The sequence below is a fragment of the Aquarana catesbeiana genome, linkage group LG08 (genome assembly GCF_042186555.1).
Source record: "Aquarana catesbeiana isolate 2022-GZ linkage group LG08, ASM4218655v1, whole genome shotgun sequence".
Lineage (NCBI taxonomy): Eukaryota > Metazoa > Chordata > Amphibia > Anura > Ranidae > Aquarana > Aquarana catesbeiana.
In genome coordinates, this window is record NC_133331.1 from 296,303,580 (window position 1) to 296,319,455 (window position 15,876).

General features: G+C 47.7%; 1 protein-coding gene across 1 annotated transcript in view; it reads left to right on the plus strand.

Moving 5' to 3' along the window:
* LOC141106828 (uncharacterized) overlaps positions 1–15,876 on the plus strand; it is a 44,856-nt gene that overhangs the window by 24,378 nt on the left and 4,602 nt on the right. Inside the window, exons 2-5 of the mRNA XM_073597757.1 lie at positions 5,423–5,518; positions 5,608–5,826; positions 5,920–6,114; positions 6,237–6,375. Of these exons, the coding sequence (XP_073453858.1) occupies positions 5,423–5,518; positions 5,608–5,826; positions 5,920–6,114; positions 6,237–6,375 (649 nt within the window). The remainder of the gene's footprint in view (positions 1–5,422; positions 5,519–5,607; positions 5,827–5,919; positions 6,115–6,236; positions 6,376–15,876) is intronic.

A 15,876-nucleotide genomic window follows, 5' to 3' on the forward strand; every position in this document is an offset into this window, starting at 1 on the left:
TTTTTTCTAGGAGGGCCTCCCACCCTTGAAGACATCTGGCCCCCCACCCTTATCTTGGCGTCACTTCCTTTCTTTGGCCCCAACTCTGGGGGAGAAAAACAATAAATTGCCCCTTTGCCTTCCCCAACCATTGCCCCACTTCCTTTTGGGCTCTTTCCTGGCTCTATGCTGCGATTGCCCTGGGGGGGGGGGGGCACGGAAAAAGTTTTAAAATTTTTTCTTTCTTGGGTTTTACTGAGAACTTCTTCCCCTTTTCTGAGGACCTAGACAGGACCTTATTTAGGCCCGCGCCAATGAGCCCTAAAAGGGAAGGCCACATAGTTTACCTTTTGATGTGATATCTCCCTCCCAGGCCTTAATCCAGACAGCCCTTTTAGCTGAATTGATTAATGCGGCCGTCTTGGGCGAGGCTCTTGCGGATTCAACTGCGGCATCCACAAGGTATGTAGTGGCTTTTCCTATCACTGTTAGGGAGTCAAGGATGTCGTCTGAACTGGGTTCCTGTGACAGGTGTTTGGTCAGCTTCTCTACCCAGAAGCCTGCATTCCTGGCTTCACAGGCTGCCACTAAGGCTGGACCTATGGCTGATGTATTTGTAGTCCAGGCCTTCCTAAGGAGGGATTCTGATCTACGGTCCATCAGGTCCTTAGTACACCCTGCAAAGGAGAGGTCAGACCTTTTGGTGAACTGAGATAGAGCGGCATCCAGCTTTGGGAGCTTAAAGAAAGTCTCCTTGTCACCCTCTTTAAAGCGAAATCTCCTTTTCCAGTTCTTTTTTGTCTGACAATTACCCTTTCAGGGTCCCAGATTTTTTTGTCTGACAATTCCCCTTTCAGGGTCCCTCCATTCCTGTAGGATCAAATCCTTAAGGGAATGATGAAGTGGGAACACCCAGGATTCAGCCTTGCTTAGTCACCTGTATACCTTGTCCTGTGCGGAGGTCACTCTGGGGGTCTCTAGAATTTTCTCAGTGGCATATATCGCCTGTGGGAGCCCTTCCAGATCCTCTATGATGAAGAGGTGTCTCCTTAGCTTGACATCCTCCTGTGTCTCGCTTAACTGGTCTGGATCCACTTCCTCATCTAAGCTGCTGGTCTGATTTGACCTGGCTTTCTATTTCTCCCCCATATTCCTCTTCCTCCTCTACCTGAGCTAGAGGTAGTGATTGTGAGGGCGGGACAAGAGCACTGGGTCCCCCTCCAGAAAAACTTTCTTGGGAGGATGGGCCTTCTCTAGGGGCAAGCTCCTCCTGGATCAGGGCCCTGGACTGTTGTTTTCCCGCTGGCTTCACGGGAAAGATTTGACTGTTGCCAGCATCTGCTTAGATGAAAGAAACTTCTTCTTTAGGCTTGAAGCTTCTTTCCCTGCTAGTTTATGAATGCAATTATAGCAGAAGGGCTTGGAATGAGACCTTAGAAGCTTAGCCCTACAGTACTTGCATTTTTTAGAGGAGCTATGCCCTGTTGCGGCAGAAGGCTGTTTTATCCAGGGCCTCCTGGGTTCTGCTGGGGGATTCTGACAAGAGGTAAAGAATGCTTGTAACTTACTCTGCCTTCCCCCCAACTGCGGGCTTGTACTGGGAGGACTGGAAGGTAAGGCAGTTGAGGGAGACCCAGCCAGTCTGGGCTGGCCCAGGGATTCTCAGACCCCCTAGTAACCATGGCCCCCCCCTTCTTCCTAAGGTGGGTTTTACTCACCGGGCCCCCGACTTGGAGTTGCCTGCAGTTGTAGTTGCCATCACTTTCTCCTGTTCCATGAGGAGGTTGGCTCGGTCCTGGGCTGCTGGTACCGCTAATGAATTGGTACAGCGTGCTGACCTCTGTCTGCTGCCTTGCTCTCTGCCTCTCCTCTCCACGCTGTTCTCCTGGTGGTTTGGCAGCACTTCTGGATCGCGACGCCCACTTCCTGTGAAGTGGCCGTGACCCTTATCCAGTGTGGGGCTTGGAGCACAGCACTTTCTCTTCAGCACAGGATGGCTTTTCTCCCAGGGGCTTCTGGAGGACGAGAGCAGCTGGCGGTGGTGTTTTTTGCACTACATCGATGGCACGCACTCCCCTTCAGCCAGAGCGCTGGTGCAGCCTTGAAGGGGACCTGTGAGAGGGACAAGCCTGCAGGTTAGTTCAGCCCTCTCCAGCCTCCCTAAGCCTGCCTCAACAGGGGACCATCCAACCCTCCCTGGTCATTTGGTCTCAAACAAAACAAACATTCTGCTGTGTCAGGGAGAATCACAATCAATACTGTGGATCAAGGGGAAGGGTGGGGACTTATAACAAGATGTCAATTGATTGTGTTTCCTGTAGGGAGGAGACCTAATCTCTCAGGTGTGCCATCCTGGAAGGTGATAGGAGAATAGCACTGCGTAAACTGTTTGTCCTATATAAATCCTGTATAATAATACCCGGGGTTGGAAGATCAGCTAAAACAGACCAGAAGAGTCTGTAGCCATTTCAGGGGGTCATTCACAGCCAGGGCTTGGTTGGCTGAAATTCAGCGGGAATTCCACCTGCCTGTAAACCGCCTGATTTGTGACATGCCTACCAGGTGGAACTCGACTTGGCAATGCTACAGTGACAACACATGCAGCAGAGGACCGTCAATGAGTACCTGTGTGAGTATGGCACAACGACAGGCTCAGGTTGGCTCAGCTTTTTTTTTTCCCCATGCCAATAGCTGCTCATAAAGGATGCATGCACTGTACTGTCACCATTTTAAGAGGCAACAAGGATGGTGAGTCATGACAGCGCATGCATCAGTGACACAATCCCTGTTGTGTTCCTGCTGGAGCAGACTCTGTGTGGCATTATGGACAGGGATGGCAGCGGGATGAAGAGGAGGTCTTCCTTTCCTCTCAAAGCCTGCTTTATGCAGACACCATTCTTCTTACACTACAGAACACACAAGAGGAGAGGGAGGGGAAGGAGGATTCTGGAGGATTGAAGCAGAGGAAGACATACTTCAAAGCTTAAGAGATGGTTTCCATCCCCAGAACCCTTGGGAGTAGTATGTGGCTGGGAGGAGGCAATTCCAGATACTAATCCTCAGTGATCCCGTGGTCTCTGCTTCTCATGCCTCCGCAAGCTTGCGGTGCATGGGCTCCCTCATACTTCTAAGCCTGCTAAAGGACCTGAGAATACGTGCCATCAAGGAGAAGGATCATTATTGGTTGGCAACCCTCCTTGAACACGGTTACAAAGGGAAAGTCTGAGAACTCATCCCGTCCCCATAGAGAGAGCAGAAGATGATATCTTTTGAGGGCAACATAAAGAGGAGTTTATCTACTTCTTTTTCCGACTCAGGCAGGTTACAGTGTCATGGAAATTTTCGTTTTGAGGCTTCTGTTGGTCAGGAGAGGAGTGGTGGAGAAGGGGGCCACCTAAGTGATGCATTTCACAATTTTTTAAGGCCTCGTGCCCAGGGCTGTCAGCTTCCATATCCCATAGGCAGGGTCTGCATCATGTGGTGGACGATTATTTAGAGGTGAAAACAGAGATGTAGAGCTTTCAAGTTGATGATCCACTGGGTTACTGGTTCATGAGAATAGACCACTGGCCAGGACTTGCCCAGTATACAATTGAGCTGCTGGGCTGCCCTGCATCCAGGTTGCTTTACGAACAGGCATTCAGTGCTGCTAGAGGTTTTGTTACTGATAATAGAGCGCGTCTGTCCACAGACTCTGTGGACCGGCTGACATTTATCAAAATCAATCGGTCCTGGATTACCAGCAGCCATGAAGCCCCTGATGCAGATGTCACTGATTAAGTGTTTTTGGGATGTTGAATCTCTGCAGGTCTTCTAGGCTGCCTAGTGTTGTGGGTGTTGATTTCTTCTGGAAGATTTTTTTTGTTGTAGGTTTCATGGGCACAATTAACACCCAAAGACCAATTTTTCCGCACCTGTTTGACAGGTGCATATAATTTAAATTTTTGACAGCAAGGCAATTCTTCCTTTCATCGAGAATGCCTCTATAGGGTTACGATATGAAGGCACCATCGACACACCCAAAGACCAATTTTTCCGTAGCTGTTACTTTTATCCAAAGTCTATGAAAGAGACACCAGAATTTATCCCCAAAAAATCTCTATTTTTGTTCCCAGTGCACTACATTGTGGCCTCATAATACAGACTGGCTCCCCAAGCCACTGTTCATAAAATAACGAAAGCTTGCAGGGAAAATTTCATTTTTTGGCTTTATAAATGCAATTATTGCTGCAGTAGGTTCTATACACAGAACATATGTGCCACATTAAAGGTAGACTAAGGGGACCCCCAAAGCACTATATTGATTTTTTTTTATTTTTATCTATTTTTATACTTTCACTTTAAAGTGATTGTAAATTCTCGTTTGTTCTTTTTATTGAAAAAAAAAAAAAAAACATGTTACGCTTACCTACCCTGTGCAGTGGATTTGCACAGAGCAGGCCCAGATCCTCCTCTTCTCTGGTACCTCTTCTGTGCTCCTGGCGAGTGCCCCCACAGCAAGCAGCTTGATATGGGGCACCCAAGCCAAGTCACTGCTTCCTGTGTCCAATCAGACAGGAAGCTGCGACCTGGCCCCGCCCCCATCTCTCCTGTTTGGCTGACTGACTTTGATTAACAGCAGCGGGAGCCAATCAGGAGAGAGAATCTCGAATGGCTGAGACAATCGTGGACATCGCTGGATAGAGATGGGGCTCAGGTAAGTATTAGGGGGTGCTGGGGGTGGCTGCTGCACACACAGGAGGCATTTTTATCTTAATGCATAGAATTAAACTTCTGCCTTTATAACTCCTTTAAGCATCAGTAAATCACTGCTCATTTAAAAATGACATAACCCCCTTAACCATTGTATGCCCAATTACTTGCATATAAGCCTTCCAAATGGGCCCATAGACTTCAGTGAGGTTCGTAATTTGGTTCCGAACTTTTGCTATGTTCGAAAGTTCTGGTGGGAGTCGAACAGGAGGTCTGTCAGCCCTTCCTTACCTCTCACCTCATCAGTCTATACTAACGAATTATACGATAATATGGGATGTGGTGGTGGTTGGGGTGGGGGGGGGTGGGATGGAGATGGATTTTTTTAATGCACATGTTTGTATTTTATAAGCTTTATATAGAAGAGGGAAAACAACTATTCCTGATATCTGTGAAGGTTCAACACAAGGGATGTGTCTGGATGGTGACTGTATCATTGTGTGTGTCAGGTTCCTATAAGGTGTCAGGATGTCACTGTCTATTTCTCCATGGAGGAGTGGGAGTATTTAGAAGGACACAAGGATCTCTACAAGGACGTCATGATGGACAATCAGCCGCCCCTCACATCACCGGGTAAGAGGAGACTTTATTGTAAAGGAGAGAGCAGTACGGAGGGTCCACCTAGATCCCCCATCATCTGATAAACACATAGAAACAATGTATTCAGTCAGTGTGTGTGTTTCCTACAGATGGATCCAGTAATGGGAACCCACCAGAGAGATGTCCCCGTCCTCTGTATTCCCGGGATTCCACACAGGAAGGTCACACCATCCCCCACCATCATCAGGTAGATGAGGAACAATCACTGATAGTATCATTAGGATCTGTACATTATCTGCATTGTTACCATTGATGTCATTTTTATTTTATCTTCAGAGTGGAAGCCTGAGTGAGTTTAAAATTGTTATTAAAGAAGAGATAAAAGTGGAGGATGGAGTGAAGGAGGAGTCAGCATTTCTAAAAGGACACCAAGATCTGTACCAGGACACCATGGTGGAGTCATCCAGCTACAGGAACCCACCAGAGAGATGTCCCCGTCCTCTGTATTCCCGGGATTCCACACAGGAAGGTCACACCATCCCTCACCATCATCAGGTAGATGAGGAACAATTATTTTAGGTTAACAATTATTTTAGGTTGTTTATAGAAGTGTGTTTGTTATAATAAATGTTTTATTATATCTTTCAGAATGAAAACCCCAAGGTTAATATTGATGTTAAAAAAGAGGAGGATGAGGAGTATGGAGTGATGGAGGAGTTTTCAGAAGGACACAAGGATATGATGGAGCCACCAAATACCAGGAACCCACCAGAGAGATGTCCCCGTCCTCTGTATTCCCGGGATCCCACACCGGAAGGTCACACCATCCCTCGCTGTTACAAGGTTGGTGGGCCAGAAAGATTATAAAACAGACTTGTGCAGATGATCTGTGGATTTTTTATGTGATGCCACAAAATTAAAGCTTATATTTACAGATGATATTCTCTCTCTTTTTCTTGGTTTAGAGTGGAGATCCAATCGATATAGAATTTGAGGTTAAAGCTGAAGAAGAAAAGTATGTGAGGGATGATCAGCAGTCTATGGAGGAGGATGGAATAACGGGGACATTTATAGAGGAGGACACTCCTACAGAGATCAGCACAGGTGGGTCATTAACACTAAATCCATTCCTCCACCCATACTGCTCACTGATTGGTCCAGAGTAGGGCGGGGACTGGGTGATATCAGCCTGTAATTCCCTGGTCACTTTCCTGAGCTGTGTTCCCCGTCCTGTATTCCTGTAATTCTCTCGGATAATCTTCCTTCTCTGTGCTGCAGACACAATTTATGTATCTAGACTGGATTTATGGAGATTCTGGGGTTCAGCTGGCAGCAAAATGTTGATTTTCACCATAGGCATTGCTTGAACTAGGCACCTGGGGTATGAGTCTTTGACCTTCTGCTTCATGCCCTGGTCTTAAAAGTCTTCTGACAGAAGAATTCTCCCGGGGTTACTTGCTCTGTTATTTGCTGGCTGTGCCGGGTGGAGGGATATGTCTGTATAGTCTCAGACCCAAGTCACTGAGTGCAGTCTCAGGAGATGGGAGGCAGCGGTGTGGGACCTCTGCAACTTGTCTCCAGTAAACATTTCATCCACCACTGATTACTGAATACCAATAGTATGAGTCCTGTCCATTACACTATAACATTTATATTGTACATTACATACTCCTGACCCCTGCACTATATACTCTATATGTTGTAAATTATAGTCCTGACCCCTGCACTATATACTTTATGTTGTACATTACATACTCCTGACCCCTGCACTATATACTCTGTGTTCAAACATAACTTTATTATATCTACACAATACACACAAACATGAATGTGCCACAAATCCACCCTTCTCGTGTCACAGACAATAAGCTGACAGTGCGCCAATCTGAAATACCCTCATACACCTCCAGGTGTGCTCTCACCTCTTCAGATAGACCCCATTGCTAAATAACAAGAGGACATAACCAGCATGAAATCACACCTTCAGGTCCATGTAGATGGAGCCTCCTCTTTAAGTTGCCAGCTCCTGCCATATACTGCACTTCTCTTTGTCAGAATATACTCAAGAAGAGATAAAGAGACTACATAGTGCTCACTGTTATATGTATTAAATGGATAAGATAGAAAAGCACTCACATGGTTAAAAAAGCAATCCAGCATTGAATACACATAATCACTGCAGGTTCCCCAAGCATCGGTCTCAGTGTAACTTGAGGGCACTTCGCCTAACGTGGTGAGGTCCTCAAACCACACCCTCATGATGGGCTCTGATGTCCCCATCAGAGTCCCCCTTTACAGCAGATGTCCACATCAGAGCCCCGCTTTACATCCAGATGTCCCCATCAAAGCCCCCCTTTACAGCAGATATCCCCGCCTAATGTGATAATGGCCTTAAACCATGCCCATCTGATGCGTTGCATCCTGATTGGTCTTCCCCAGAAATAGATATGGTCTCCAAACTACTTGGCACTCCAATATAATGTCTCCCCAGAAATAGAAAAGTAACATTTAGTACCTGGAACCCTCGGAGGCCAAGGGATGAGGACTAGATCTACCCCACAGCTTATTAAATCATTTATTTATTTTTTTTTCGTAGTTCAGATGTAAGTCTATAGAGTGGAAGGGAGTCATTGAATGGTCTAGTTTGGGTAAGATGGGAATGGTGGGAAATTTTTGGCTGAATAATTCTATCTTTGGAAGAGATAACAGAGGTCTTCTAAGTATCACAAATCTCAGTCCAGTCCGAGTCAGGAAATAAGACATCCAGTGCGGCCCGTCTGGACTGAGCCGTGTGGAATCTGGGGGCGGAGTCGGTCATTGGTGCCGAGCAGTATTGGGAAATGAGTTTAGTATGATTCGGGCGTCTCGCTATTTATTCCAAGGAGGTCCTATGTAAAGGGTCCTATGTAAAGGGCACTAGTGGGCACTTATAGGCTGCACTGATGGGCACAGATGGACGGCACTGAAGGGCACTGACAGGTGGCACTGAGAGGTGGCACTGATGAGCACTGATGACGAGGCACTGATTGCACTGAAAGGTGGCACTAGTGGGCCCTGATTGGCACTGAAAGGTGGCACTGGTGGGCACAGATTAGCAGAACTTGTGGGCATTGATAGGTGGCACTGATCGGGACAGATGTCCCTGTAACAGAAACTGGTTACCGTCTTTTTTTTCTTTTCTCCTCATGCTGATCGTGGGGAGAAAGAAATAACAGATAACCAGCTTCTGTTTACTTCCTGATCAGCTGATCACGTGGTAATTGGCCTGCTGTGATTGGCCCTTTTACCTTGCTCTGTGATCATCCAAGTCCAAAGGACTCTGGGTGTTCTAGCAGCGTGATCAAGGGAGGACGTCTAGTGACGCCCCCCTCCCTGCACTGGAAGCCTGTGCTGTAGCCATCATTTCGGCGGAAAGTGGTTAAATTTGATGTAGCGCTCAGCTGGAGAACTATCTGGCCCCCGGGGTCTTATGAGCAGGTAGCTGCGAAATGGAAAATTTCAATCTTTTCTACAGAAATTGGGGCATCTAAGGCTTCCTGCTTACGTGAGGACAGGAAGGGAAGAGGCACCTGAGTCACATCAACAAACAATTGTTGGTCACCATAAAAAATATACTGTGGTGAATGGACGCACTGCAGAGGAGCTCTGTCTAGCCCTCTGCAATCCACTGCCATCCGGCATCCACAAACATCAAAAACTGCCCCAAAGCCTATCTAATAACCACTGGGCACTAGGAGAGCCTTTTACTGAGGACATTGGAGCAGATTAGCCGGCGGACTACTTTGTTTTCAGGCCGCGGCCGGCCTTCTACAATCTACAGCCATCCGGCCTCCACAGACATCAAAAGCTGCCCCAAAGCCTATCTAATAACCACTGGGCACTGGAGGAGTCCTTCCCTGAGAATATTTAAGTAGATTGGCTGACGGATTGCTTGTTTTCGGGCCGCGGCCGGCCTCACTCCACAGACGCCGGCCGCCATCTTGCGGCCTACGAGACACACAGAATCCCCGGTCTCGGGTGCCGCGGAGGGCGATCGGGGGCCCTGGGGCCGGGAGGGCTGTATCCGGAGCGGAGGGGACACCAGACAAGGCAGAGAAAGCAGGCACTGGATGCTTGCGGCAGGCCCGAGGCCTGTGAGGCCCCCAGCATCACCGCATCTTGGCGCCACGACCGGAGGTAAGGGGGTCATATAATTCACCCTCACTTAAAGTGGCCCCCCCTGGGCATATCTGACAAGTTTATAGCCAGCTCAGACCCATCGCTGACCCCGGTAACACTAGAGACTTCCAGTGACGGCCGCCATCTTACCATCTTGCGGCCTAGCTTACAAGACGGGCCCGCACTATCAGAAACTGTGCCCTGGCTGGACGGTGCTCTCCCCCTTGAACCCATACGGTGTCCCAGCCTTGCGCCCATGTTAATAGGGTGACACCGCTGCTCCCGCAGGCCTGGTCACCCTCCCCAGTCCCCCTCATCTCCGTGGAAGATAGGTTTTGATGGAGAGAGACTAACTATGGATGGCTGAAGACCCGCACCCCTGAGTCCCGTGCTATCCCGACAGCTACAGGCTATTTACATAGCATAGCACACCCACATAATACATGGCGGCAGCTAGCTCACACTCCACGGAGCTTACCGACCCCCAACAAGGCACCATACAGAGGTATCTACTTAGAACTACGCCGATTGATCCCCGAACTCCCAAAGACAAGATGGCACCCGGCCGCAACCCGGGGAAGACCAAGCCTCCCGCCTCAGCAGCAGCTCACACGGCAGAGGACAATAATGAGAGACTTCAGAATTCTACGGGAGAGCCCTCAGCCTCCTCCACAAGGTCAGTCTCATCGTCCGACACAGGCACCGGGGAATCCCAGTCTGCTACGCATCCCCTATCAGGAGAACCCATTAGATCGGAAGCTGCTGCCCTCCTCTCTGCCTTCAGAATGGATTTCGAATCCTGGGCAAGCAAAATGGAAGATTCCCTCCACGTGGAGCTGAACGCCCTGAGGCAACAAGTCACAGCTAACGAGGAAGCAGTATCGGTCTTAACCACGGCTCAGGATGACCACGAGGCACGTATAACAGCCCTTGAATCCTCATCCGCGACACATCTTAGGCGCATACGTCACCAGCAACTCCGCATAGAAGACAGCGAAAATCGCAGTCGCAGAAATAACATTAGACTGCAAGGCATACCGGAGGCAACATCTGGAGCAGAATTGAAACCCACTGTCATAACTATCCTCAATAAAGCACTGGGAAGAGAGGCAACATCACCAATTGAACTGGATCATGTTCACAGAGTAGGAGGACCAGGGGGGGCCCGAGATGGTCGCCCCCGCGATGTTCTATGTCGGGTCCACTATTACACTTTAAAAGAAGAGATCATGCGAAAGGCATGGAACTTGGGTCCTGTTGACTTCTTTGGTGCCCCTATTCACCTATACCCTGACTTATCTCGCAATACGCTGTATATGCGTAGAGTGGTGCGCCCTCTACTTGACCTTATACGGCAAGCTGGAGCTACCTATACATGGGGTCACCCCTTCAGCATCAAGGTGACACGGGGCGGCAACAGGTTTACGCTCTCTGATCCAGACCAACTGCCCGACTTTTTCCTCTTTATCGAACAAGATCCAGTGGAAGTTTTGAACTGGTTAGACCCTCCAGAGGATAGATCAGGCCAGGTGGGACTTGGTCCACTTCCACAGCGCCGCAGACGTCCTAGGTCCAGATCAGTTTCCTCTGGCCCAGGGATAAGAAGACCTACTTCCCCAGAAGATTAACTCAACAGTTAATTAGAGACTGATGGCTTGTTTTGTCTCCACTGGTTCTTTCCCTGCTCTTTGCCAATTTACAATTTGGCTGGGGTTCGGGTGAGAGCATAGATTGGAGTCAATCTTATGCCTCTCATTATGAAGAGCGTCAGGTAATGCGAATGTCTACCAATGCTATGTTTTTGTGTTTTTCTTTTTTCCTTTTTATCTGACGTTTTTCTAAAGATGTTTTGCATTGTCTCAGATTGATTCCTCTCACCTTCCCATGATGATATATGCAGTGGGGGAGGTGTAGCGGGAGTGGGGGGATACCTTCCTCGGAGGGGGGTTTGGTACCCGGTTTTACTCGGTCTCTGCTACAGAGAATATAGGGTTTAAAGGACGTTACACATGGAGCAGAGGATTGCCCCCATGGAGGGATCCCCCACTCTCCCTGCCCTCCATATACCCACCCAATTGTCTTGGCGCAATAACTTTCTTTATATACATGAGACAATGCAATAGTTTTATATATACCTCAGGGTTACTTATTTAAATCCAATGCACACACTTGGTTGATTGTTATCATTTGTTGTGGTTAAGCTGCCTTATGCCCCACACTCGTTTTAAATATCAAGTGTGCCACACATACTACTTGCATGCCTGATATGCTGTCGGGAACACGGCTCAGACCCATTCATCTCGACTTTTCCCCCACAATAGGACAGGCACGGTTTGTGCCTAAAACGTGAATTTTCACGCAGTGTTCTGCGTTCGCGGACACATTAGTTTTCCAGACACATCTTTTTAGGTGTCTTTTCATTTATATCGTATTTCTTCCATTATCCTCACGCTCCTTTCATTTTTCTTCCTCCCCTCCCTCTCTTCCCCTCCTTTGTCTGTTTATCTTTTTCTTCATCTCTTCTTTCTTTTTCTTTCCTGCTCCCTATACCTTTCCTCCATATCTTAATACTTTCTCCCTTTTACAGCTTTTGGCACTCCAGCATGGCTCACACGGTGACTTTGCGCCCACACCTGAAACTTTGTTCGTATAATGTAAACGGACTTAACATAGCGTCGAAACGTGGGCAAATTCTATATCAGATGCACAAAAGACAGGTCAGCATACTCTTGCTGCAGGAGACCCACTTCCATTCTGACTCCACTCCTTCCTGCTCCAATAGATATTTCAATAGATGGATACACAGTACCAACCCGACACAAAAATCTAAAGGAGTATCTATTGCGTTTCATAAAACACTCCCTATTGAGCTGCTTGATCAGGTGACGGACCCCCAAGGCAGGTATGTCTTTGTAAAAATTTTATTATGGGGGACTAAATTTACAATTGCCAACGTATACTTGCCTAACACACACCAAGTCCCATCAGCCTTGCAATACCTAAAGATTTTGGCGGGTTTCACGGAGGGCAAGCTCATACTCGGAGGGGACTTCAATACTCCCCTGGATCCACTTTTGGATTCATCGACATCCCGTTCGTCTATATCCTTTCCAAAAATACGGGCCCTAAAACGTACCATCTACAATATGCATCTCATAGACGTATGGCGAATACTGTACCCGGACTCACGAAACTACACACACTTCTCCAACATCCACCAATCATACAGTCGTATAGATTATTTTTTAGTCGAGCACGGCTGCTTAGATTGGTCCCCCAATTGTGAAATAGACCCTATGGTTTGGTCCGACCACTCACCCATATTCCTGACGCTTACAATCCCCTCTACACCAATAAAAGAATGGACATGGAGGTTAAATGACTCTCTCTTGACTGAACCAGGGTTTGAAACACAGATAGCAGAGACGATATCAAACTTTTTCACAGATCACACATCTGATGACACCTCACCACCCATGAAATGGGAAGCATTGAAGGCGGTATTACGGGGTAGGTTTATTCAGATGGGTGCTCGCATGAAAAAAGAACGTTCAACTGCGATAGTTACGGCAGTACATAAGCTAAGGACACTAGAAACTACTCATAAACGCTCCCCGACGGTTGAACTGCTTACGGAGGTTTCTTCTGCTCGCACCCAGCTTAGAGAGTTATATGAGGCATCAGCCCGCACGTTTGCGAACAAACTAGCTTTTCATCAATATAAATTTAGAGATAAATGTGGTAGATCCCTGGCTCGCACCCTCCACACCAAACAACCTAACTCCTTTATACCTCATATACGGGACAGCTCTGGGAAAACTGTCTCATCACCTTCCGAGATGGGACAGGTGTTCCGGGACTTTTATCAATCCCTATATAATATACCTGCAGCGAGCTCCACTGATCCTCCCCTCACTACAGCGGAAACACAAGCCTTATACATCGAGCAAACTGCATTACCCACTCTAGATGGCGAGACGATAGAGGACCTTGAGGCCCCGATTTCGGAAGACGAGGTTGCCCGCGCCATTACTTCTACCCCATCTGGTAAAAGCCCGGGTCCTGATGGCTTTACTCCGAAATTCTATAAACAATTTGCTACCCTTCTTACTCCCTTCTTGACAAAAGTATTTAACTCCATCTCTGAACGATCAGTGTTCCCACCACAAACCTTAGAGGCACATATTACCCTCATCCCCAAACCAGACAAAGACCTGAATGTTTGCGCTAATTACCGACCTATTTCACTAATAGGAGTAGATCTAAAGGTGTACGCAAAAATTTTAGCTAATAGGTTGCAACCATTGTTACCCCGTTTAATACACCTAGATCAGGTTGGCTTTGTGAGTGGAAGGGAGGCGCGTGACAACACCCTAAAAACACTCCTCATTGCTGATTATGCTCGGGCCCACAATATCCCATTGTGCCTTCTCACAGTCGATGCGGAAAAAGCCTTCGACCGTGTCGACTGGCAATTTCTCCGCTTATCATTACAACAACTAGGTCTAGGCCAAAACATGATCTCCAGAATAATGTCCCTCTACACATCTCCTTCCGCTAGGATTAGACTAAACGGCTCCCTATCCCCTAAGTTTACTATACACAACGGAACGCGGCAGGGGTGCCCCTTGTCCCCCATTCTTTATGTAATTGTCATGGAACACCTAGCCATTGCCCTTAGAAACAATCCGGCCATACATGGCGTTAGAGTAGGCCCACTACACACTAAAATTGCCCTATTTGCTGATGATCTACTCATATTTGTAACCCAACCACAAATTTCTCTACCCTCCATTATGCAGGAGTTTCAGAGGTATGGAGAGGTTAGTAATTTTAAAGTTAATCTAAATAAGTCAGAAATCCTCAACATTTCACTCCCAACAGCGGTTCTACAACAGCTTACGACTTCCTTCCCTTTTAAGACAAGCTCCACATCTATCCGCTATCTAGGAATCCATATTCCAACAGTCTCATCCCAACTATTCTCCAGCAACTTCACCCCTTTACTTACCAGAACTCAAGCGGATCTGACCACATATGCCTCTAAACAGCTCTCCTGGCTGGGTAGGGTGAATGTCTTGAAGATGGATGTTCTCCCTCGATTCTTATACCTTTTCCAGACCATTCCTATCTATATCCCCACCTCGTTCTTCAAAAGGCTCCGTCAGATCTTCTCTAAATTTATATGGCAGGGACGTCGCCCCAGGATAAAACATGACACAATGATTCTCCCGAAAGTCAGGGGGGGTGCGGGGGTCCCAGATGCCTCTATATACCATAAGGCAGCGGTACTCGTGCGTATAGTGGATTGGTTCCACCACTCTTCCTCCAAACTTTGGGTTCAACTAGAGAAATATCTTAATGGGGCTGATCTTTGCGCCCTGCCATGGACCCCTATGGCTGGGCGTGGGGACGGCTTATTCTCCGCTGCTCTTACTCGCCAAACTCTCCAGATTTCAAAACTCTCCATGATCTCAGCGAGTAAATTGTCTAAAATCCAGGGCCCAATGACCCCTCTCTTCGGGACTCCGGCTTTCCCCCCAGCAGCGAACAAGTTAAGATTTGGACCCTGGAGTAGGGATAGCCATAGACGTTTAGCACAGGTCTTACGCGCTGACCCATCCTTGAGAACGGACATACCCTCTCGGACGGAATTAGGGACCTCAACAATGTGGTTACAAAGGGGTCAAATAACGTCATACATACGCACTTTCTCATCCATCTCAGAGATACTGGCCGACCCATCAGACTTTGACGAACTGCTTTTACAACCAGACCCACCAATACATGTAGTATCACTGTTGTATTCCCTACTACTGAACGAATATGCCCCTGACCTTCCAACATATACACAGAAATGGGAAGCGGAGCTGCAACACTCCATCTCCCCCACTGATTGGCAAAAAAGCTTTATCCTAACGCATAGGATTTCCCTGGCAACCAAGAACCAAGAAAAAGGGTTTAAATTATTAGCGAGGTGGTACAGATGCCCAGTAGATATTAAAAAGTTTAACCCCTCTTTGACAGACGTGTGTTGGAGATGCCTGTCCTCTAGCGGGACAATGCTTCACATCTGGTGGGCTTGCCCTCCAATCTGGAAACTATGGCAAAAGGTCTTTGATCTTTACAGCAGGCTGATGGCGACATCAATCAAACCCACACCAGAGATAGCCCTATTATCTATACTCCCAGGCCCCCTCAAGTCGATTAAAAAAGATGTACTGCGCCACTTTCTGGCAGCAGTTAGGACAGTGATCCCCCGACATTGGAAAACGACAGATGTGCCTTCCTTGGGAGAATGGGTGGCTGAAGTGGACCAGATAAGAGATCTGGAGCGCCTGTTGGCGGAGGAAATGGGAAAGGAGGAGCAGTTTACCGCCACCTGGACCTCATGGTCCATGTTTCGCTATTCTGATGAGCTTTCCCTTTGGGTCAGAGATACCCCAC